This window comes from Zea mays, chromosome 4 (genome assembly GCF_902167145.1).
Source record: "Zea mays cultivar B73 chromosome 4, Zm-B73-REFERENCE-NAM-5.0, whole genome shotgun sequence".
Lineage (NCBI taxonomy): Eukaryota > Viridiplantae > Streptophyta > Magnoliopsida > Poales > Poaceae > Zea > Zea mays.
In genome coordinates, this window is record NC_050099.1 from 137,518,766 (window position 1) to 137,543,642 (window position 24,877).

At 44.2% G+C, this 24,877-nt stretch overlaps 1 protein-coding gene across 1 annotated transcript; it reads left to right on the forward strand.

Annotated features, from left to right (window-relative positions):
• The first annotated feature begins 21,639 nt into the window (after nucleotides 1-21,639).
• Nucleotides 21,640-23,261, forward strand: LOC100501619 (Ubiquitin-like superfamily protein). Its single transcript, NM_001196302.1, has 2 exons — nucleotides 21,640-21,938; nucleotides 22,620-23,261. Exons 1-2 carry the CDS (start codon nucleotides 21,689-21,691, stop codon nucleotides 22,808-22,810), a joined length of 441 nt encoding a protein of 146 aa, NP_001183231.1. The 5' UTR covers nucleotides 21,640-21,688; the 3' UTR covers nucleotides 22,811-23,261.
• Nucleotides 23,262-24,877: the final 1,616 nt, after the last annotated feature.

Here is a 24,877-nt window from a genome sequence, read left to right on the forward strand (position 1 = left end):
AGGAGCTCAACAACTTCACGAGGAATGAGGTATGTCATTTAGTTCCACGTCCTAATCAAAATGTTGTAGGTACCAAGTGGGTATTCCGCAACAAACAAGATGAGCATGGTGTGGTGACAAGGAACAAAGGCTGACTTGTGGCCAAAGGTTATTCACAAGTCGAAGGTTTGGACTTTGATGAAACTTATGCACCCGTAGCTAGGCTTGAGTCTATACACATATTACTTGCCTATGCTACTTACCATGGCTTTAAGCTTTACCAAATGGATGTGAAAAGTGCCTTCCTCAATGGACCTATTAAGGAAGAAGTTTATGTTGAGCAACCTCCCGACTTTGAAGATAGTGAGTACCCTAACCATGTTTACAAACTCTCAAAGGCACTTTATGGGCTCAAGCAAGCCCCAAGAGCATGGTATGAATGCCTGAGAGATTTCCTTATCACTAATGGCTTCAAAGTCGGTAAAGCCGATCATACTCTCTTCACTAAAACTGTTGCAAAAGACTTGTTTATAGGCCAGTTGATGACATTATATTTGGGTCTACTAACAAGTCAACTTATGAAGAGTTTAGTAGGATCATGATACAGAAATTCGAGATGTCAATGATTGGGGAGTTGAAGTATTTCCTAGGGTTTCAAATCAAGCAACTCCAAGAGGGCACCTTCATCAGCCAAACAAAGTACACTCAAGACATACTTAAGAAATTTGGGATGAAGAATGGCAAACCCATCAAGACACCCATGGGAACTAATGGGCATCTAGACCTCGACACAGGACGTAAATTCGTAGATCAAAAGGTATAGCGGTCGATGATAGGTTCTTTACTCTACTTATGTGCATCTCGACCGAATATTATGCTTTCTGTATGCATGTGTGCAAGATTATAGGCAAATCCTAAGGAAGTTCACCTTAGGGCCATGAAAAGAATCATGCGATATTTAGTTTACACTCCTAAGTTTAGGCTTTGGTACCCTAAAGGATCTACCTTTGATCTAATTGGGTATTCCGATGCCGATTATGCCAGTTGTAAAATTGATAGAAAGAGCACATCAGGGACTTGTCAGTTTCTGGGGATATCCCTGGTGTCATGGGCTTCAAAGAAACAAAATTCAGTAGCTCCTTCCACCGCCGAAGCTGAGTACATTGCCGCAGGCCATTGTTGTGCGCAATTACTTTGGATGAGGCAAACCCTTAGGGACTATGGCTACAAATTGAGCAAGTCCCTCTCCTATGTGATAATGAGAGTGCAATCCGCATGACGGATAATCCCATTGAACATAGCCGCACTTGATTCTCTGACGGAATCACTTTTGAGAGATCACTAACAAAAGGTGGATATCGAAATAGCTTATGTGAGCACCCACAACCAATTAGCCGATATCTTTACCAAGCCACTAGATGAGAAAACCTTTAGCAAACTTAGGAATGAGCTAAATATACTTGATTCTCTAAACTTTGATTGAAACATTGCACACATAGCTTATTTATATACCTTTGATCATGTCTCTTTCATTTGGTGCAAATGCATATTTCTTATTCTTCTTGTGCCAAGGCTACGACTAATGTGCTTTCATGTGTATTTCTATACTTAGTCATAGATTGAAAGGGAAATGGAGTTTTCGGCAAAGACAAGGCTTCCACTCCAACTCTGACGGTATCATTTACCCTTTGCCATTACTCCTACAACTCTCAATGGAATGAACTTTCACTCATATTTACGTTACCATTTGGGAGAAAATGTAATAAGGGCTCTCAAGTTCTTCGTTTTTGGCGATTCATGCCAAAGGGGGAGAAAAGTATTATGCCAAAAGCAAAAGGACCGCACCACCATTTCAAAATTTTCGAAATGAATTTTTAATTAGTATATTTTTCAATTGGTATGTGAAGTAAATTTCTAAATTGGTATCTCACTTGATATTTCAAAACTTCACATCAAGTATGAAGGAATTTCAATTGGTATAATTTCACTTCATATCTATTTCAAAACCCTCTTGAAAGCTAAGGGGAGAATTTCATTTAGGGGGAGTTTTTTTTAGTCAAAGAAAAAGCATTTGAAACAGGGGGATGAATTTCAAATCATAAAAATGCTTCTTGCAATCATATTTCTATACCTTTGACTATTTGCAAAAGTTTTTGAATAGATTACCAAAAGATTTGCAAAAACAAACTTGTGGTGCAAATGTGGTCCAAAATGTCAAATAAAGAAAGCCAAACCATTCACTCTTATTCATATGTTTAAAACCTTTCATTGGTTTAATTCTAAGTAACCTATGCACAATCTTCTAAATTGCAAACTAGTTGCATTTCTGCATTTCATATTTGCTTTGGTTTGTGTTGGCATCAAGCACCAAAAAGGGGGAGATTGAAAGGGAAATAGGGTTAACCATTTCCTATAATTAATTTTGGTCGTTGATGACCAACGCAAACACGTGGACTAACTAGTTTGTCTAGAATTCATGTATTGTTGGGGACTTGTTCTCAAATGCTATGAATTAAGAACAAGGCAACATAGAATGTTAAATGATACTGTCCTTCGTCCGCGAAGCATTATTCCTTTGAGGATAATGGATCTTAGACGAAGGTTGATAAGCGTCTTATTACGAAGTTGGACCTTCGTAATAAACTTTCAATAAACGTTGTAGAATAATGCAAAATAAAAGGTAAGAATGAATAAATGATTCACAGATGCATTATATAATATTCACTTAATATATTGAATCATAAAATACAATGATACCTATGCCTTGACAAAGGTTGTATTCCGAGAAATGCGATTGCAAATGTCAGAAAATGCGTGAACAGTAACGGAATACTGTTCACTATTTATAGGCACAGGACGCAGCCTGTGAGGAATTACAAGTATGCCCCTTATAAGAACTTACAACGTTGACTCAGACCTTTATGGACTAAAAGGTCATTCTATCTTTAAGTCGGTTTGTAATGCCGAAGCTCTGCGAAAAGGCACCTTCGGCTATCTTGTGCGAACAGCTTCATCCGAGGATCACTTCTTTCTATAAGACCTTCGGCGACGAAGCATAGACCCAACAGTAGCCCCTTTCGCGGTGCTAGATCGTTTTTCGTAACGAGCTTGATCCGTGAAAAAAGTTTCTTAAGCTTCAGAGCGCCGAAGGTCTCAAAAAACACCTTCCCTGAGCTCGTTGTCGAGAAACGATTGGATTTCCCTGCGCGCAGCGGCCCCACCTTGCAGAGTTACTGTTCGGTCACTGCGGTCCACCGTACAGCGAGTGCGAGCGGGTGTCCGCCTGGTGTAAAACTCCTGGCGCTTCACCTTCTTACCTGCGGCACTATATAAACAGACGAGTAGGTGTGAAGTTACCACAGCATTTACTGTTATTTGCACTGTTTTGCTGCCAAAATTTTTAACCATCGCCGAAGCTTGTTTGTCAGATTTGAACGAAGCTCCATCTTGAAGCCTGCTTCGGAGAAAAAAGTATCAAAGTTTCACAAGTTCATAATTAAATGGCCAGAGTTCGCTCTACAGCTAGGGTTGAGCGTGAGGGGGACGAAACTGAAGCTTCGGAGACTGTGCCCATCTCCGAAGCGATGCAGCGCTCCGGACTGGTGACTGCAGAAGAAATGCCTGCTGCCGAAGCAAACCCGACAGCTGCCGAAGGAGAAGGGAACATTGAAGAAACCGACTCCGAAGATGACTACCGTATTGCCATGCCCAGCAAACCCAGCCACCTAGACTTCGGAAAATCGACTGTTTCAAAGGTTGATCTCGCCAAGATGGTGAAAGCAGGTTTTTTCAGTGAAGATCAGAAGAAGCTACTTCGCTTCGGGGGAGAAGAGACCACCCCGAAGCCAGAGAAGGACGAGGTTGTCATCTTCAAAAGCTTTTTAAAGGCTGGGCTAAGATTCCCTGTTCACGAGATTGTTGCGGAGATATTGAAGAGGTTTGGCATCTACCTTCACCAGTTAACTCCTAACGCTATCGTTAGGCTTAGCGTTTATATTTGGGCCCTCCGAAGCCAAGCAGTGGAGCCTTTTGCTGACAGTTTCTGTCGAGTTCATGAATTGCATTATCAAACAAAGGCCAGAAAAGATGGGCTTCATGAAAACTTCGGTTGCTACAATTTTGCCTACCGGAAAACCGCAAAGTTTCCTGTAATCAGCTACCGAAGCAAATGGCCGGCAGGCTGGAAATCAGAATGGTTCTATGTCAAGGTTGATGAGGACAAGGAGAAGCTTGTGCAAAGTCCACTCGAGCTAACTTTCGGAGAAACCCGACCCCACTGCAACATGACACCAGAGGGTCAAACTCAACGGGCAATGGATGAATTCAGAATCATTGCAGAGCATATTGGTACCAGGGATCTGGTTCAAGAATTCTTAGCATTCAAAGTCTTCCCTACTCTGAAAAAATGGGAAATGCCAAAGTTAAAGGGGGAGAAGAAGGAAGGGGATCTTGTCCGGCTTCCTTACCACTTCAAATTCAAGAAATATTTTAAGAAGCCCTGCCAAGAGTGGCTGGATACAGTTGAGGTGATGTGTAATGAAATTCTTGGAAATTATTCGAAAAAAGAAGATCAACTGATGACAGCAGCCTTCGGCACCCGTCCGAAGCGAAGGCTGAACCGAGTGCTTGATGCACTGGGTTTCGAATATCCTGATTATGCGCAGCTGAACAAGGGTGCTGAGGGCCAGAGAAGAAAAAGAGCGGCCGAAGCTTTAAACAAGGATGAAGAACAACCACCAAAAAAGAAGAAAATTGTCAAGAGAAAAATATCAACTCCAAAGCGAAAACTATCCGAAGAAGAGGGGACCCCCACACCACCTTCTACTAGCGACGTGGAGGAAATTCTAAAGGTAATGACTGAACCCATGCCCACGAAGCTAAGTCCATTAGGGCCTCGACTGACGAAGCTTTTTCAAAAGGTGGCGGAGCCGGAAAAAACGAAGATAGCCAAAGCGAAAAGGCAAAGAATTATTGCCATAACAGAAGTTATTGACAAGACGCCACCGAGGGCGTCAATTCAGAAAACACCAGCTGTTGAGGGCACAGAAAATGTCGAAGTCGCACCTTCGGAGGTCGCGGCTACCGAAGCCGCTACAGCCGAAGATGTAAACTTAGAATCTACTATTGAGAATATCGACAAAATTTTAGAAGACATGGCTGCAGAAGAAGCTGCCGCTGCTGCTAAAAAAGTCATGGCCGCAGTGCCTGAGAAGGGGAAAGAAATAGCCGAAGTCGCTTCGGACGACGAAGCCTACACATTTCAAAATTTAATTGGGCAAAAACTTTCGGAGGACGAAATAGAAGAGCTAAAAGACTATGCCAAATCTTGCGGATACAGGCCAGGAGCTCTTCTATTTGGAGGCATTGATGATGAAAAACTGGGCTGCATCCGGGACTCAGCTGGGGCTAAGGTCATCGGTACTCTATCAAAGAGTATCGGTTTTCCGAAACTAGAGACAGACATCAGCCGCTACCGACGACAACATATCGTCGGCAGCTTATTTTATTCAAATTTCAAGGTAAACATCCTTCTCTCTAACTTCTATTGTTTTTTAATAATGGCAATATTCTTTAACGAAGGTTGTTTATTTGCAGAGCATGCTTCTAAGCAAAGCTTTGAGGATGCAGCAAGATCTAGAAGATAAGAAGCACGAAGCTATAATTGAAAATTTAGAGAGCAAGATAAAAGAACAATCAGCTATTATTGAAAAGAAAGACTTCGAACTTCAATCAACCGAAGGCTTGCTGGCAGAGACTGAAGCCAAAGTAGCAGAATTGAATTCGAAGCTTCTCTGCCAATCAAAACAATTTGAACAAGAGAAGCTAGAACTTGATTCGAAACTTGAAGCCGAAGTCCAAGCCAACTCAAATTTGAAGAAATCATTAACAAGCCTTCAGGATAAATGTTTGAATTTTAGCAACAATTGTATCCAACAACTAAAGAAGATCTTTTACTCAGTTGGAGCCAGCAGCGGGAAATTTACCCCTTCGGATGAAGATTTACCAAAAGCCTTCGATCATATCGAAGCTGAAATTGAAGAACTTGACGAAGTTATAGCTGGGCACGGTGACTTCTGTGCCTGGGTAGCTTCTCGGGGTACTGCTGCAGCATTCCTGAAGGCTGGCTGCGAGCATGGAAAGATTGTCAACAGGCCCAACTTCGCCCTGTCTCCATCAATTCTCGACGACATTCCTGACCTCGCCCGGAGCATCTCAAATAGATTCATAAAAATGATATGGACAAAAGGCGGGCGAGAGAAGGCTGGGGACGAAGCTCGAAGTCATCTTGAACCAGTAAGAAATCATACTTTGTACTTACCTTCTCCTTCACACTTGATTTTTACTCGGGATACCTTGATTCATGTAGGATGACGAAGCTGAAGGTGATACTTAAAGGATATGCCGCCGAAGCAGAAACCTGACGAAGATTAATAGGAGTAGACTAGAAAAAACTCAGGAGAATTTGTAACAACTTTTTGTAAATACAATTAATCTATTCTCAAGGAACTTTGTTCATACCTTGTAATATATTCTTACCCTTTTATTGAGACGCTTTGATGTGGACGAAATCAGTATTTTGAGCCGAAGGCGAAAAAACACCTTCCCTTCTTTTCGTACACAACGAAGCATAAAAGACCATTTCTTCTTTTTGCCAAAGCTTTTCTTTTTTGTACATGACGAAACATAAAAGACCGCTTCTTCCTCTTGCCGAAGCTTTTTCTTTTTTGTACATAACGGAACATAAAAGACCACTTCTTCCTTTTGCCGAAGCAACCACTTAGGAACACAAATGCTATGAATGAATGCTTATGAATGCAAATGCTATGATGTAATGTGCGAATGAATGTCCAAAGCATATAACCGAAGCCACACTCAACCATTATTTCCTTGGAATCAACCACACATCAGCTCTGCATTCCCTTAGGAACGACTTTGGAGCTTCCTCGTCTTTTACTTAGACGGTATAAACTCTGCATTCCCTTAGGAACGTCTTTGGAGTTTCTTCGCCTTTTACTTAGGCGGTATAAGCTCTGCATTCCCTTAGGAACGTCTTTGGAGCTTCTTCGTCTTTTACTTAGACGGTATAAACTCTGCATTCCCTTAGGAACGTCTTTGGAGTTTCTTCGCCTTTTACTTAGGCGGTATAAGCTCTGCATTCCCTTAGGAACGTCTTTGGAGCTTCTTCGTCTTTTACTTAGACGGTACCAGCGTTGACTTTTCGCTGAGAGCTCTGCATCCCCTTAGGGACGTCTTTGGAGCTTCTTCTCTTTTTTCTTTTTCAGTTTCTGCACTCGATGGTGCGTTCTCAGCTGTTACATTTACATTTTTTGGGGGATTTTGCTCTTATAAGACTAAAAAAGGAAATTACACATGATGGCCCCATTAAAAACCTTTCTCCCCCTTCGGAAAGGAAAAGGGTGCCATGAAAAAGAAAAGAAAAAACATAAAAAATTACATCATGTTATACATAGTATCGCCGAAGCTCATCCGCATTCCAAGACCTTGGAATTTCGTTGCCATCCATGTCCTTCAATCTGTACGATCCAGGCCTTGACGAAGATACTACTAAGAATGGTCCTTCCCATTTCAACTGTAGCTTACCCACTGTATCTGGGTTAGCCACTCTCCGAAGCACCAAGTGTCCCGGCTCAATATTTTTTAGCCGGACTTTTCTATCTCGCCATTTAACTGTTTCAGCCTGATATTTATTGATATTCTCCACGGCCTGAAGCCTGATCCCTTCTAAAGCATCCTTTTCCACAAGGCAAGCATCTTCGGGACCTGATTCTGCCGAAGCTACTACTCTTATTGATCCAGCTTTTGCTTCCTCCGGAGTTATTGCTTCGTCACCGAATAATAACTTGAATGGGGTAAAGCCTGTAGACCTTGATGCTGTTGTATTGTGGCTCCACACCACTTTGGTTAACTGGTCTGGCCACTTTCCCCTGGGTTGATTGAAGATTAACTTCATTATTCCTGTCATTATAATGCCGTTGGCCCTTTCAACAAGCCCATTCGACTCCGGATGCCTGACTGATGCAAAATGGATCTTCGTTCCAATTTGATCACAAAAGTTTCTGAAAGCTTCGGAGTCGAACTGCGTTCCATTGTCTACAGTGATGGCCTTCGGTACTCCGAAGCGACAGACAATGTTCTGCCAGAAAAACTTTTGGACAGTGGCCGAAGTTATTGTAGCTAATGGCTTCGCCTCAATCCATTTGGAAAAATACTCCACAGCTACTACAACATATTTTAGATTCCCTTGGGCCGGTGGTAATGGACCCAACAAGTCAAGGCCCCATCTTTGCAATGGCCAGATGGGTTGTATCAGCTGTGTCAAAGACGAAGGTTGCTTTTGATCTCTTGCACATTTTTGACAACCTTCGCACTTTTGGACTAACTCCGCTGCATCCGAAGCTGCCTTCGGCCAATAAAAACCTTGGCGGAACACTTTTCCAAGTAATGGCCTGGATCCGATGTGGGATCCACACAGGCCTGCATGTATCTCTTTCATCAACTCTATACCTTCGGCTCTAGATAAGCACTTGAGCAGCGGAGCGCAAACTCCATGTTTGTATAATTCCCCTTCTATCATGACATACGGACGAGCTCTTGCCTCTATTCTTTTATTGTAAGCTTCGTCATCTGAAAGGAACTTACCCTGAAGGTAAGAGATTATTTCAGTTCTCCAATCTTCGCTGTAAACAGGAGATATGTTGAGGACTGCTCTTTCAAGGAGCTCCACTGAAGGTGCCTTTATTGTTTCGAAGAACACATCCGAAGGTAACAGCAGCCCCTGTGCCGCAGACTTAGCTAGCAAATCAGCATGCTCATTTTGTCCTCGAGGAATATTCTTGACAGAGAATCCTTCGAAGGATGCTTCGATCCTTCGGACCGTATCTAGATATTTTTCAAGCTTCGGATCTTTAGCCTTGCAACTTTTGTCAACATGACCCGAAACCACCTGGGAATCAGTTTTAAGAATTGCCCTTCTGATTCCCATTGCCTTTAATTTCTGAAGGCCCAGAAGCAGGGCTTCGTACTCAGCAATATTGTTCGTGCAGCTGAAATCAAGTCTTGCTGCATAACAAGTTTTGACCTTGGATGGTGAAACCAACACAGCAGCTGCACCTGCTCCGAAGATTCCCCAAGAGCCATCACAAAACACTGTCCACACTTCGGCATCTTTATTTGCTTCTTCATCCTGAGCCCCTGGCGTCCAGTCGGCAATGAAATCTGCCAATGCTTGAGACTGGATCGAAGATCTATGCACATAATCAATGTAAAATTCGTTGAGCTCTGCAGCCCATTTCCCAATCCGTCCAGTAGCTTCTCTATTTCTCATTATATCCTTCAACGGCTGCGAAGAAGGAACAATGATATTGTATGCCTGAAAATAATGCCGAAGCTTCCTGGATGCCATTAAAACGGCATATAATACCTTCTCCAGCTCTGTATAATTTTTCTTTGAGACACTAAGGACCTCAGATACAAAATACACTGGAACTTGCTTCTTGAGCTGGCCATAAAGCTTCTCCTGGACAAGTGCCGCACTTACTGCTGAGTGCGAAGCTGCCACATATAACAACAGAGGAGCCCCTGGCGTTGGCGGAGTTAATGTTGTGAGATCTATCAAGTATTGCTTCAACTCTTCGAAGGCTTTTTGTTGACTTGGGCCCCATTGAAAGACTTCGGCTGACTTCAGCACCTCGAAAAATGGTAAGTTTCTTTCTGCTGATCTGGATATAAATCTGTTGAGAGATGCCAGCCTTCCTGTCAATCTTTGGGCCCCTTTTCTTGTAGTTGGTGGCTCCATTCGAAGTATAGCTTCGATTTTATTTGGATTAGCTTCGATTCCCTTTGTTGAAACCAAGCATCCAAGAAATTTACCCTTCTTTACTCCGAAGACACATTTCTCTGGATTCAGCTTCAAACCAGCTTGTCTGAAGCTGGCGAAGGTCTCCTGCAGATCAACAATATGATTTTCCTGCTTCGTGCTTTTGACGATAATGTCATCAACATAGGTCAACACATTTCTGCCTACTTGAGACTGAAGAACCTTCGCAGTCATTCTGCTGAAACTTCCTCCAGCGTTTTTGAGCCCCTCAGGCATCCGAAGATAGCAATACGTGCCACTTGGAGTTATGAAGCTAGTTTTCGGCTCATCTTCCTTTTTCATCCAGATTTGATGATATCCTGACTAACAGTCCAAGAGACTCATGAGCTCTGAAGAAGCTGCTGCATCGACTAGAGAGTCTATCCTTGGCAACGGGAATTCGTCCTTCGGACAAGCCTTGTTGAGATCTGTGAAATCGATACACATTCTCCACTTGCCATTGGCCTTCTTCACCATAACAGTGTTAGCTAGCCACTCTGGATACTTCACTTCTCTGATAACTCCTGCACTGAGGAGTCTTTTTAGTTCATTGCGAGCCCCTTCGGCCTTGTCATCAGACATTTTCCGAAGCCTCTGCTTTCGGGGTCTGAAGGATGGGTCAACATTGAGCGAATGTTCAATAACATCCCGATTTACTCCACAGAGATCATTAGCCGACCATGCAAAAACATCTTTGTTGTTGAATAAAAACCTTATCAAGGTTTTCTCCTGGTCTTCAGATAATTGCGAGCCCAACAGCACCTTCTGCTCTGCTATGTCCTCACACAATAGCATGGGCTTCGGCTGATCTGCTGAAGCTGCCTTCTCCCTTCTGAATTTGTACTGTTCACAAGCTTCAGTTCCATCTATATTATGGATTGCCTTGGAGTCGGTCCAGCTTCCTTCGGCCCTTCTAGCAGCTTCCTGGCTTCCATGGATAGCAATAGGCCCTTGGTCCGAAGGTATCTTCATGCAAAGATAGGCAGGATGAAGGATTGCTTCGAAGGCATTAAGAGTACCACGACCAATAATTGCATTGTAAGGATATTCCATGTCAACAATGTCAAACACAACTTGCTCAGTTCTAGTGTTGTTGATGAATCCGAAGGTTACTGACATGGTGATCTTGCCCAGTGCTACAATCTGTCTTCCTCCGAAGCCACAAAGAGGATGTGTAGCATCATGAATCTTATCTTCTGGCTCTTGCATTTGTCTGAAGGCTTTAGCAAATATGATGTCAGCTGCACTGCCTGTATCGACCAAGACATTGTGAACCAGAAATCCTTTGATAACACAAGAGATAACCATGGCATCGTTGTGTGGGTAATCTTTGAGCTGAAGGTCCTCTTGAGAGAAGGTAATAGGAATGTGAGACCATCTTGATTTGATGAAGGGTCCTTGCACCCCAACATGCTGTACTCTTCTCTGCGCTTCCTTCTTCTGCTTCTTGTTAGCTGGCTCTGAGGACGAGCCACCTGTGATCGGGAGCACTAGCTTCGGGTCCGAAGCAACTCCAGCTTGATTGTTGAACGAAGCCATCAGCTCAGAAAAGTGGAAGTGAGTTCACCGGAGGTGGGCGCCAATGTTGGGGACTTGTTCTCAAATGCTATGAATTAAGAACAAGGCAACATAGAATGTTAAATGATACTGTCCTTCGTCCGCGAAGCATTATTCCTTTGAGGATAATGGATCTTAGACGAAGGTTGATAAGCGTCTTATTACGAAGTTGGACCTTCGTAATAAACTTTCAATAAACGTTGTAGAATAATGCAAAATAAAAGGTAAGAATGAATAAATGATTCACAGATGCATTATATAATATTCACTTAATATATTGAATCATAAAATACAATGATACCTATGCCTTGACAAAGGTTGTATTCCGAGAAATGCGATTGCAAATGTCAGAAAATGCGTGAACAGTAACGGAATACTGTTCACTATTTATAGGCACAGGACGCAGCCTGTGAGGAATTACAAGTATGCCCCTTATAAGAACTTACAACGTTGACTCAGACCTTTATGGACTAAAAGGTCATTCTATCTTTAAGTCGGTTTGTAATGCCGAAGCTCTGCGAAAAGGCACCTTCGGCTATCTTGTGCGAACAACTTCATCCGAGGATCACTTCTTTCTATAAGACCTTCGGCGACGAAGCATAGACCCAACATGTATTACATGTGCAAAAGGTTCAACAGAAACCAAGAAAGAAATCAAGTTAGGGACACAATTTAATTGGAGCTAAAGGACTTGAGTGTGCTGGAAAATGGTGCACCGGACACTGTATGGTGCGCCAGCCAGCACCTCCCTCGAACCAGCCACTCTCGGGAAACTCCAGGGCTCGCTCCGCTATAATTCACCGGACTGTCTGGTGTGCCACCGGACTGTCCGGTGAGCCAACAGAGCAATGGCTAACTAGCGCCAACGGTCGACTGTAGAAAGTACTCTGCATGAACGGTGCAAATGCAGAAGTCAGAGGGCACCGGACTGTTCGGTACGCCACCGGACTGTCCGGTGCAGAAAGACGACAAAGGCTCCAATGGTCGTCCAGCTCCGAACCCTAACGGTGGCGCTGACGTTGCGCGCACGGGACAGTGCACATTGACTGTCCGGTGGCGCACCTGACCCCATCACCAGCAGAATTCAGCCAACAGCTAGAAGTGGTTGGGAGGCTATAAATACCCCAACCACCTCATTCACTTCCATCCAAGCATTTCTGAGTTCTCATTCATTGCAAGAGCAAAGTACTACACTCCAAGACACAATCAAAGCAATCAATCCACTCAAAGCCCCAAAATCAACTCTAGTGCATTAGGGCTTGTGAGAGGATCACTTGTGTTCTTTGTTGCTCTTTCGCCTGGTTTGGCCTTTTTCTTTTCCCTTCTATTTCTCAAGTGACTTGTAATCAAAGAAAGAGACACCTAAGTGTGTGGTGGTCCTTGCAGGGTCTAAGTGATCCGAGAGATTAAGGAAAAGGCTCACTCGGTCTAAGTGACCGTTTGAGAGAGGGAAAGGGTTGACATAGACCCGGTCTTTGTGACCTCCTCAACGGGGATTAGGTTCTTTGGAACCGAACCTCAGTAAAACAAATCATCGTGTTCACTCACCTTGATTCTTGTTTGATTTGTTTCCCCTATCTAACATTTCCTTGCTAGTGTGAATTTGAGTTGGCTCCCATACGTCATCCGCAATCCTTGAGCAACTCCTAGCAAGAGAGATATTCTTTTGGACTTGAATTTAATTCTAACACTAACCCCAGACCTTAGTGTGTGTTTAAGTATATAAATTTTAGGTTTCGCCTATTCAGCCCCCCCTCTAGGCGACTATCAGGTTCACAGCGAGGCGGCTCGGCGGTGGCACAACACTACTCCGGCGAGCAATCGCGCATGACCGAGGGCGATCAAGGGAAAAATAGGGGGCGGGTCTGGGTTGCTTACCTCGAGAGGAAACACCGGAGTCCTAGAGCAACGGCGGAGGCGCAGGGACGCCTCAGGGCGATGGTGGCGGAGCTCCGGCTGCACATGAAGAACTCTGATGAGGGTGGACCGGGCGGACCAGAGGGGATGGGGGCGAACCGAGGGGTGTTCCAGGTGGCGGGTGATAGGGCGGAGCTTACCGGGGCAACAGACGTGGCGGGGAGTCCCACGGCGATCGTAGAACAAACGGTGGACGTCGGTGAGCGGCAGCAGAACTGCCTGGGTGCGCATGCAGGGCGAGTGAGAGGGCGAGAGTGCTCGGCTGAGGGCGCAAATGAGCAGGGGGAAGTGGGCGAGCGGGGCGCGGGCTCTAAACAGGCGAGGGCGTGTGGAGGTGGCCGAGGATTGCGCGGACGTGGGCACGTCCACGGCGGGGGCATGGGCGGGAGGTTAGGGACGAGGACTGACGGGTGGGGTCCACGGGACACAGAGAGAGGATGAGCACGTGCGCGAGGGAATCGGCGCCGACAGGCCGGCCCCACAGAGCAGCGAGAGGGATATAGGGAGAAGGGGCGCGCGAGCGGGCGCCGACAGGCGAGGTCCGCCTGTCATGGGGTGAGGGCGCGCGGGCACGGGGCTGGGTCTGTTGGGCCGACTTGGGATGAAATGGGTTTTTCCATTTTCTAGGTAATTTCTAATGATTTTCTATTTATTTTCTCTAGGGTTTTCAATTCAAATTCAATTCAAATTTCAAATTCAAACCAAATCAAACATGTGCACAATTCAAAGAATATTTGGAGCTCCGCATGATGCAACATTTCATGACTCATATTGTTTTGACAAAATAAAATGATTAATCCCTCACTAATTAAGCTAATTCTACCAAAAAGAAGAAGAGAGAGAGAAACTAGAGAGAGAAGAATAACACCTGAATTTGGTAGGTAATTAGAAAGAAATTTTGTACCCCCAAATTCAGGGTGTTACAGTTTGTGTAGAGGGAAAGAAGATGATTTCTGAAGTATTAACACGATCAACTCAAAAAACCATGTGCAGATGTAAAATCCTGAGAAGCATGGGGTTTTCTCAAACGAACTCAAATCGAGATTAACTCGGATCACGACCAAGAACTGCACTAACAGGGCATATGTAGTGATCCAAAGACTGTACTTCAACACCAATCAATTCCCAACAACACCCACAACACAAGAACTCGATGGTTCTTCCACAAATCCAAAGAGAAGGAGAGGGAAGAAGTAGAGAACAAAATTGACCCAAAAACGCAGTGAAGACAAAGTTGTGCAAATGAGTCAAACTGACCCTATGGATGGATCTGGCCACCCTTCCTTTGGATCAACGAGTGAAGATCACAGACATATACACAAGTTCAAAACATTTGTGGCTTTCGGCTACACTAGGGAATGGAGACTATAGTTTCAAAGCGGAAGCCTAAAACAAATAGCCAAAGAGATGATGAAACAATCATCCCACCCTTCCATTTATAGAGGGTTATTACTACATCCTAAACTCCCCTAGATACATAGAGCCTATCCACTTAGTCAGCGATGAAATGGACCAACTCCTAGGATTTTGATATGACGGCCACATGCTCCACACAAGTTGCTTTGCCATGACACACCCTTCATGATGGCACCACGAACTGCCCTCGATTCCCACCAAAACCACCACCGCCGAGTTTTGAGGTCAAACTCAGTTGAAAATCCATCATCTGTAGCGTTGGGTGGTTTTTCGAGGATCAACCACCAAACTACCACGAGTATCGCACCGCGTGTGCATCCCCCACGTCCTGGACACGTGTCCTGCCAGTCCTCGACCGCGCCGGTAACACGGCCTCTCTCCCCCTCCGGAGCCATATGACCCTGAAGTTGATCCATCTCTGAAGGGGCGCTTGACGTAATTAGAATAGCTAACGAAGCCATTGACAAAGTTGTCAACAGACTACTAAACAAAGCTGCTGACAAAGTTTTGAAATAAGATGACTAGAGCTTGTCTATTGAGACTTTAGAATTTTTGTATACAGCTTCGTTTTTGTAAGAAACAATTATCAAGTATTTGTATGATGTAATATATTTCTTTGTGAGGCGTGAAATCTTTGTACCTACCGTTTTTGAGCCACAGGAGAAAAACAACTTCCCTTCTTTTCATGCTTCATAAAGAAAGAAATAAATCCCCCTTCTTTGCTGAAGCGATTCTGAAGATCTCGTCATAGATGTTGCATAAGAATATCGTTGTCGAAGGTATAAACCCCGTATAACAACACCTCCATCAAAGGCATGGGTCTTGTATTGTTGATACGTTCTTTTGGGACTCTTTTCCGAAGATAGCCGGTATGTTTGAAGGAGCAATTTTCCTTATTTTTTCCTCTGTTTCTGTCGATGCAAAATGATGTATGATGCGATGTTATGCAATATGATGTGATGATATGATGCAAATGATGTTGATGCATGAATCATAAAACATAAGACCCTGCATTCCCTTAGGAACAACTTTGGAGTCTCTTCACCTTTTACTTAGGTGGTATTTTAGCTCTGCATCCCATTAGGAACGACATGGGAGCTAAGCTCTGCATCCCCTTAGGAATGACTTTGAAGCTTCTTCACCTTTTACTTAGGTAGTATTTTAGCTCTGCATCCCCTTAGGAATGACTTTGGAGCTTCTTCGCTTTTTTGTTACACTTGATGGTGTAACCCCAGATTCATTACAATAGGCCGATGGTTAAACCTTCTTATATTGTATTCGAAAAAACATAAGGGGAGAAAAGTAAAGATTACATCAAGTATGAAAATTTTATGATTGAGCTCCTGCATTGTTTTAGTAAATGTGTCTCGATTCATGCACAATGTTGTTGACTGTGCGAGCTTCGGACTCTTCATGTGCATCATGGTGTTGTTGCGCTTGGTGGTGCCCTTCTGGCTGCTTATTGTGAGGCAAGGTTGAAGCCATGGGTGGTGGTGGTGGTAGCGGGGCACATGCAGCTTATGAGTGGCTTGCCGAAGCAACTGATGCTATGGACAGCTGGTTGCCCACATACTCGGGAATATATGGAGAATAGCACGAAGCAGTATGCAAGACTTGCTTCGGCTGATTCTGCCGTGCTTCGGCTGATTCTGCCGTGCTTCGGCTTTAGCTATTTCTTTTTGCTTCTGGATCGTGACTTGGCACATCCTTGTTGTATGTCCCTTATCTTCTCCATAGAATAAACAAAACAACCTTCTCGGTTGAGAGCTGAACCTTCCACCAAAGCTTCTTCCTCCTCTGCCTCTTGGAGATGGTGACCTGAAGGAGCTTTGTTGTGTCCCTGACGACTGAGAGTTGTGCTGATGCCCTTGAGCATGATTACCCTTGTCATTACATGAGCTGGGGTTATGAATCATTCTGACATGCCTAGGGTGGAGTCTTCCTCCAAAGCCCCTAGTCATCTCGGAGTATCTGTAAGCCTCTTCTCTTCTCTGCCGAAAGTCGTTGTCAGCCCTAATATATTCGTCCATCTTTTGCAAAAGCTTTTCCAAAGTTTGCGGAGGTTTTCTAGCAAAATACTGTGTTGTTGGTCCTGCTCGAAGCCCTTGATCATGGCCTCAATGACAATCTCATTTGGCACCATTGGCGCTTGAGCTCTGAGACGCAAAAACCTTCGAACATACGCTTGTAGGAATTCCTCATGGTCCTATGTGCACTGGAATAAGGCTTGGGCAGTTACTGGCTTTGTCTGGAAACCCTAGAAACTGGTTACCAGCATGTCCTTGAGCTTCTGCCATGACATAATCGTTCCCGAGCGAAGGGAGGAATACCACGTCTGAGCCACGCTCCTGAATGCTATGACGAAGGATTTCACCATAACAGTCGTGTTGCCACCATATGATGATATGGTCGCCTCGTAGCTCATAAGGAACTGCTTAGGATCAGAATGCCATCATACATGGGGAGTTGTGGTGGTTTATAGGATGGTGGACATGGAGTAGCCTGCAACTCTGATGCTAGAGGAGAAGCATCATCAAAAGCAAAGGTACCATGATGAAAATCATCATACCATTCGTCATCATTGCTTGGGCTTTCTTGTCGAAGCTCTCTCTGTTGTGGCCTTCGTCCTTGGTCGTCTTGAGTGATATGGCGCATTTCTTCGGCAGCTTCATCAATCTTCCTCTGAAGTTTAGCTAGCCGAAGCATTTTCTCTCTCTTTCTCTGCACTTGTTGGTGTATGGCCTCTAGTCGATCTCTTGGTCTAGCTCCTCCTCCTGCGGTGTTGGGCTGGTGGCCTTCCTTTTCTGGTTTCAGGCTTCTCTCAGAGAGAGCCCCTCTTGGTTGATGTCCAGCGACGCAAGGGCAGCCCCTGGCGCTATTGTCTTCTTCGGTGGCATGACGAAGGTGAAAGCTTGAGATGTTACCGAAGGTGGTCGTTTTTGTTCACTAGAGGTGGGCGCCAATGTTGTTTACTCGTTCTCAAATACTGTGAATCAAGAACAAGACAATACAATTGTTAGAGATTAGGGACCTTCGTCCTCCGAAACACCATTTCCTTTCAGATATAATGGTTCTCGGACGAAGGTCTTGAAGGACACGCCTTCATCATTCACGAGAATAACAATTGATGTATATATCATAAACATTATACATTCATATATCAATTCAAATATTTATTTCATGATAAACGTATGAATAAGATTCCTGTTACATTGATACCTTCGGCTTGCTCGAAGGTGTTGACGCGAGAATGATTACAATCCAGTGTGAACAACACGGTGGTACTATTCACCTATTTATAAGCACGGGATGCAGCCCAGGTAAAAATACATTTATGACCTTGACATTTGTTCATAATTGTAGCCTAAATCACTAGGGTCAAACCAGTCTTTTCCTCTTCGGTTCAGCATTATACTTGATCTTCGGCATCAGTTTAAGACGAAGTTGTCACTTTTTTATTATAGCTTCGGCATTCATTGTTGTCATTTTCGGGCTATATCTTCATCTTTAATACCTTCGTCAGAGGAGTAAACTCCCATCATGAACCTTTGTTTGTGACGAAGCCCCTGTAATAATCAACATTATGCTAGAAGCAAATGGTTAGTCGTGTTTTTGAGGACCTTTGAAAGAGTAAGGCTCCTAATAGCTGGCTCCTAAACCTGCCATTGAGCTTGATGACCTGAGCGATAGGGACTCAGTGAACTGATAGGATTTAGATGGCTAATCAGATTTAGATGACAAGATAGAGAGTGGATAGCCTATAAAAATCTCTAACACCCCGTTTGGATCATTGAAATTGAATTACATTCTAATAATAATAATTTAGGCATATATCAATTAAGCTAATTTGATTTTATGCAAAATATATTTGTATACTATTACTAGCAAGATGTTGAAGATATTTATGTGCTACATTTTTACTATAGAGGAGTGAGACGAAGAGTGTCATGTAAGTTACAGAGTAGAAACAAATTCTACTAATGCATAAAATCATTTCCCATCCTGAAACTCATGAATTTGAGATAGGCTTATATCTCAACTTTGGAAAGTGGTGGAATGTCAAATTCCAAACTAAATAAGTTAATTTATTGAGTGAATTCTAATTCCTCTATAATGAAGGGATTCAAACGCTCTGTAATAGAAATTTATCATAAGAGCTAAGATGGGTTGTCCGACCCTTCTCCACCACTCCAATTCATACGATACCGGCGACCCATTGGGCTACGGGCTTAGAAAACACCGAAAAGGCTCAGTACAGCCTACCAAGTAACTCAGATGGGTTGTGGTGCTGATGGTGGCCCACAACTTCTAATCAGGACATCATTACTCTTGTCCGCACTGCTCATTATCGTGCTCTTGAGGAAGCAAGCAGATTTCTTGAGCTCAGCAATAGTGGAGAATCTTGCAGAAAACTGACAATCTTTTATTTTTCTTTTCTTTTGGAAAAAAACAAGAACAATATAGTCAGGGAAGTGATGGGAATTGGGCCGAGCCAGGTTGGGTCAAGCACATCGTGCTTCGTATCAAACGAGTTTGGGTCAGAAAAGCCCAAAAAACTTTTGGGCCGTGTCGTGACAGTCCGAAGTGTAAAAACAGTTGTCTAGTCTAGCCCTAAACCACATCGTGCCTTCGTTGGGCCGTGCCGGCCCATATTTTTGACCACATCAAATCAAAATATTACAATCACATAAAATCCATAGCTTAATAAATTAAAGATATTAAACAATCCAAGCATCATTTGACCACATAAACTTCAAATATCATAACAATATAAAGTCGGTAGCTTACTAAATTAAGGAAATTAGATAACTTAGGCTTCATTGGACCGTGCCAGGGTCTGACGGGCCAGAATTTGCGGTCCGACCCAGAATTACCTTCGGGCTATACTAGCCTGTCATATATTATTTCGTGCCGGACTATGTTTTGGGTAATTGGGCTCCTGTTTTTGTGTCGTGCTCATGCTAGCCAAAAAAAAACCGATCCATATTTTCAGCACTAGTTGGGACTCAAACCATGCGAATGACGAACGAAGCACGTTACCGTGAGCAAAGCTGCCGCTAACGGCCTGATCCACGCAGATACGGTGTGGCCAAGTGGCCATGTACCACACGATCCGCCGGCCCCTATCCCTAACATGTTTGGAGACCGTGGAAGCATGGATCCAAAAACCGCGATCCACCGAACGGCCTAAATCGCCGGGGAATCGTCGTAGACGCCATGTGGCCAGGTGGTTGTGCGATTGTACCATGTCCGGCCGCCGGATTGCAGGAACATGGGCGACGCCGACGCATGCAATCGCGACGATGCCTCTGCAAACATCATCTCGTCCGCAACCTTAATGCACGGCGCTGCACCCATGGCTGGCCGCACGAAGGTTCTCTGGCCGGATCGCGAGTATTATTCCACCTGATCCGTTATCCACACCATCTTATCTTGAATCACCGTATGTATTAACTTCATTTAAGTTTATGTATGACCGACCTGACGATGATACAAAATAAGCTATTTTGATATTATTAACTTGCATCCACTTATACACTCAAAATTATCGTATCTATCTGGTCGGGACAGTGCCAGCCTGCGCATGGACGCGCGCGCGGTCATCCAATCAGGCTCATTGTGATTGGCATCATCGTCAGGTCGGCCATACGAAACTCTTCGTTAAGCCGACCTTGTTCGGGAGAGCTTCACTTTAAGAATTTCAACTTGGTTCCAACTTATTCCATTTAAACAGGTCCAGCTTCACGAGCTCTAGCTTTTTAAAAATCGAAATTAGAAGTAAGTTTCATCAAATTCATGAAGCTCCTTAAAAGGTGATTCAAAAATACTATTTTTATATCTCTTCATAAAGCTATACGAAAATTATCCACCATCCCACTGATTATACAACATACAACTTGCGTTCTCTCTCGCGACAACCCACTAATTATGAAGGGTAATCAAGAAAACTCAGACAAATCAATTATACTATAAAAGATAGAGTCCATATGCAAGCCAAATGCTATTAGAACCCACCTTAACAATTTGCTGGAGTTATTTTATAGTAAAGCTAGAAAACTAAAGTTGAAGTTTTTGAAGTAAAGCTATCCTAAACATGCCCTTAAGGGCATGTACAATGGTGTTTAATGTGGAGGCTATTAAGGTGTTTAAGGGGGTTATTTTTAAAAAAATCTTAGAGTCGTCTCTCCGTGAAGAGACGCCTCTGGCTCGTAAACCAAGTAGCAACAGACGCCTCACTTCCCACTGTACGAATTTGTCGTCTGTTCTATCGATCTGATGCTATACAAATACATTTAATTCTGTATTTATTAATAGACTACGTTTATAGACACTCCATTGTACAATAGAGTCTCTTACTTGTTTCCTGTGCTTGGAGAACCGTTTTGGTGTCTCTCCACTGTACATGCCCTAACAACAACGTTTTATCTGTACTTTCATTTCATTATTATATAGCGGTCCTTAAACAACGTAAAGAGAAACGCAACCGACCATCCCGCCAATCATCCAGTCCTTCGCCGCAATCCGAGGCCCTCTCATCATTCCTGGTCACCCTCCCATGTGCAGACCAACAAATAGACCTCCACGCAAGGCAAGTTTCGAAGCATTTCGAGGTCTATAAGGGCAACATGCTTGCCCTCGTCTGTTTTTTTCTTAAAAAGAATTCATTTTGGGCCCCGCGCTAACTCTGGACTTGTGCAGAGATTGCATGCCGCGGCGTTGTTGGACTCGCCGGCCCTGGACTTTAAACAACACGCACGGCACGCTTCTAAAGCCATCCTGCCAGCCCCCCTGTGCAAGTTGCAACCGCCGCGCCCCCCCTCGCCGGTCCTCGATCGCCGCCCTATATATATATCCACACGCGCACACAGCCTTGGCACTGGCACCAGAGTCACCACAGAGCCTCAAACCGGTTGCGGGACACACAAGCAGGAACCAGCAGCCATGATGATCAAGCTGAGGTACTCCAAGAGGCTCTTCAAGAGGAGCTCCTCCTCGTCCAAGCAGCAGGCGGCCCCTCGTGGGGGCGACAATGGCGGCGGCGGCGCAGGGGAGATCGAGTGGGAGGTGAGGCCCGGCGGGATGCTGGTGCAGAAGAGGGAGGAGGGGAGGGGCGGCCAGGAGACGGTCACGGTCAGGGTGTCCACCGGCTTCTCCTGGCATCACGTGTCCATTGGAGCCACCTCCACTTTTGGTGAGTACACTGCTCCGGCCAGTCTTTCGGTTCTCTCTCCGTCTCGTTCTCGCTCGATCGATGGGTGGATTCCCTTTACACGTAGTACATATTTTCTGGCGCTGCTGAAGTGCTGATACATTGGCAGCAGCACGTTTGTTCTTGGAACTTGATTTCACACATATAGCTAGTTCCTCCTTGCAAGTTTCCATTGAAATTGTTTAGCTTTCCTCCTGAATCGAATCCTTATTATATGAGGAGAGAAAAAAAGGGTAGGAGTAATAGAAAAAGATCCAGCTATGTTCCTCCTCATCAGTGAATGGGACTATGGGAGTAGGTGTTTGGTAGTTGCTGGATGCACTCAGGGTCCGGACTGTTCGCTTCGAATTAAAGCAGCCTGCTTAGATTTATGCAGCTGTAATTTATAAAAACAAAAATATTACAGAAGTAGTAGAAGCTGATATAGATTAAAGTCAAGCGAACAGTCATGTTTCTGCTGATACATGCAATGCAGTGACTGCCAATATGCCAGATGCCTTAGAACCAGCCAAAATTAATTGCACATATGTTGGAACCCTTGGTTCATCCTGTTTTTCCCATCGTTGTCTAAATGACGTGTTTATTTGACAGTTTGAGCTCCATTTAAAAGAGTGTCCTTCTTAGCTCTGTTGTAATTAACAAGCTTGTCTCTAAAAAATGTAGGGGAGCTGAAGGTGATGCTGTCCATGGTGACAGGACTGAAGACCCGGGAGCAGAGGCTGTTGTTCAGGGGTAAAGAGAGGGATGACACCGACCACCTCCACATGGTTGGGGTGAGGGACAAGGACAAGGTCCTTCTTCTAGAGGACCCGGCGCTCAAGGACATGAAGCTCCGGGCTCTCTCAGCCCCCTAAACGACCTTCTTCTTTTATTCAATTGTAACCCGCACCGCAGCTTGCTATCGTGCTAACTATTACCACTGCTTATTAGTTACAGAGTACAAGATCGTACTACTACTTAGTATCTCGAAGGTACTTCTAGTTCCTGGAAGATTTTTTATAATCCGGAATCCGAGGGTTTTGTTCTATGAAGCCCTCTTACTTAGTCCACTCGTACTCTTAGTGCCACTCCATGGAAGGGGCTAAGGGTCCCTGAAGATGAGAGTGAGAGAGCCTTTTGATCATGTTCTAGCTTAGCTTGTTGCAAGTGTGATTTGAAGCCTAGTGCGCTGGGGTTTCTTTTATGGCCATTTCTCTCTCATTCCTCTACATTCATGCGTGGGTCATGGATAGGCATGAGAAAAGATTGTACGTACGTATCTTGTGTTCCTGTTCCCCAATGAATGGATGGAATCAAACGTGTGTCACTTTCCATGATGGAACTTGCTCCCTTTTGCTGATCTTTGGGGCTGTGATTGCGACGTGTGCACGGTGGAGAGCGAATCATGGCGATGCTTCAGGTTCAAGAAAAGGAACCTAAAGATGTGAAAGATCTTAGCGAATAAGGGTGGACAGTAGTGTGATCCATTCCTTTTGTGACTCTGCAAGTGATGTGCTATGGAGCTTGAGATTTGCAGATCGAAGTCCTTTGGACTGCAGCGAAGGTGAGCCCAGAGTACAGATTGGTAACTCATCTGTTCCCCGTTAACAGACAGCAGCAACCTTCAGCCGCATGCTTGTCAGCATCAATGCATAGGACGTAGTAGTAGAAAAGAAGAGTGCGTGGCTTCGGAACGAAGGGATTGCAGATTAGTATAAAGCTAACCGCAGATGGAGGTAGGTGTTCCATCATAGTTTCACAAGATGGAAGATGTTAATATGTAGGGCTTGTTTGGGACAAAGAGTAATGGAGGGGATTGAGGGGCTATAATCCCTCACTATTCAAAATTAAGTAGTAGGGGATTCTAGCCCTATCAATCCACTCCATTACCTTTGATCCCAAACAAGCCCGTAGAGTTTGGTGTCCCACACGCACGAAGAAACTATTAGGAGATGTGTGGGGGGCCTTCGGTTTCCAAAGGTTCTCAAAAACATGATTTGACAATGTTTTTCAAGTATGCGAGCAGGTATCTTCGGAATCAGGTTACGGGTATAAAGAGCATGGTCAAGACGAAGCTTGACTGGGGTGGAAGGCGATCATGACGAAGGATAAAACGATCACGAAGCTATGTGCAGAAAAGCTTCGGCATGACAGCAGAAAAGGGGAACCGACTTAAAGATGAAAATCCAAATTAGACCTCGAAGAATTACTATAGAGTTATTGATAAATGTAAAGGGCATTAATGTAATTTTACACGGGCTGCGTTCCGTGCCTATAAATAGATGAACAGTACTCCCGTACTGTTCACGCTGACTTGACATTCGCTTTTTGCATCACGCCTGTACCTTTACTTTTCATCAATCCGAAGGTACATTTATAATTTGTTTCTATGGATTTGATAATAAAAAGAAGTTAATGAAAATATCTGTATTATTATTTGTATTTCTTATATGTGTTCTTCTTCATCATCTATCGAACTTACGAAGGTCTTTTTCCTCGTAACCTTCGTCCAGAATTCATTATATCCGAAGGGATATAATGTTTATAAGGACGAAGGATTTTAACATTTAACACTTTTTATGTTGCCTTGTTCTTAACTCTTAGCATTTGAGAACAAGTCTCCAACATTGGCGCCCACCTCCGGTGAACTCACGTCCATTTCTTGAGTTTTGAACACCTTCGGCAAGCATCACCTTCGTCATGCCGCCGAAGAAAGCTTCAGCCATAGGGGTTGCCACTCTGCAGCCGCTGGATCCCAATCACGATGTCCTTTCTCTTAGGGAGGCCCGAAGCCAGAAGAGGAAGGCCACCAGTCCGACGCCTCTGGAGGATGATTTGGATCAGGAAATCCAAAACTTGGAAATGCTCCTCCAACAGGTTCAATGAAAGAAGGAGAAGATGGCTCATCTAGCTGATATACAGAGGCAGATAGATGAAGCTTC

Bases quoted from the DNA above. Each gene is read 5' to 3' on its own strand.
- LOC100501619 (NM_001196302.1), top strand. From the start codon at position 21,689: ATGATGATCAAGCTGAGGTACTCCAAGAGGCTCTTCAAGAGGAGCTCC. The intron at 21,939-22,619 runs GTGAGTACACTG...TAAAAAATGTAG, and splicing joins TGGAGCCACCTCCACTTTTG to GGGAGCTGAAGGTGATGCTG.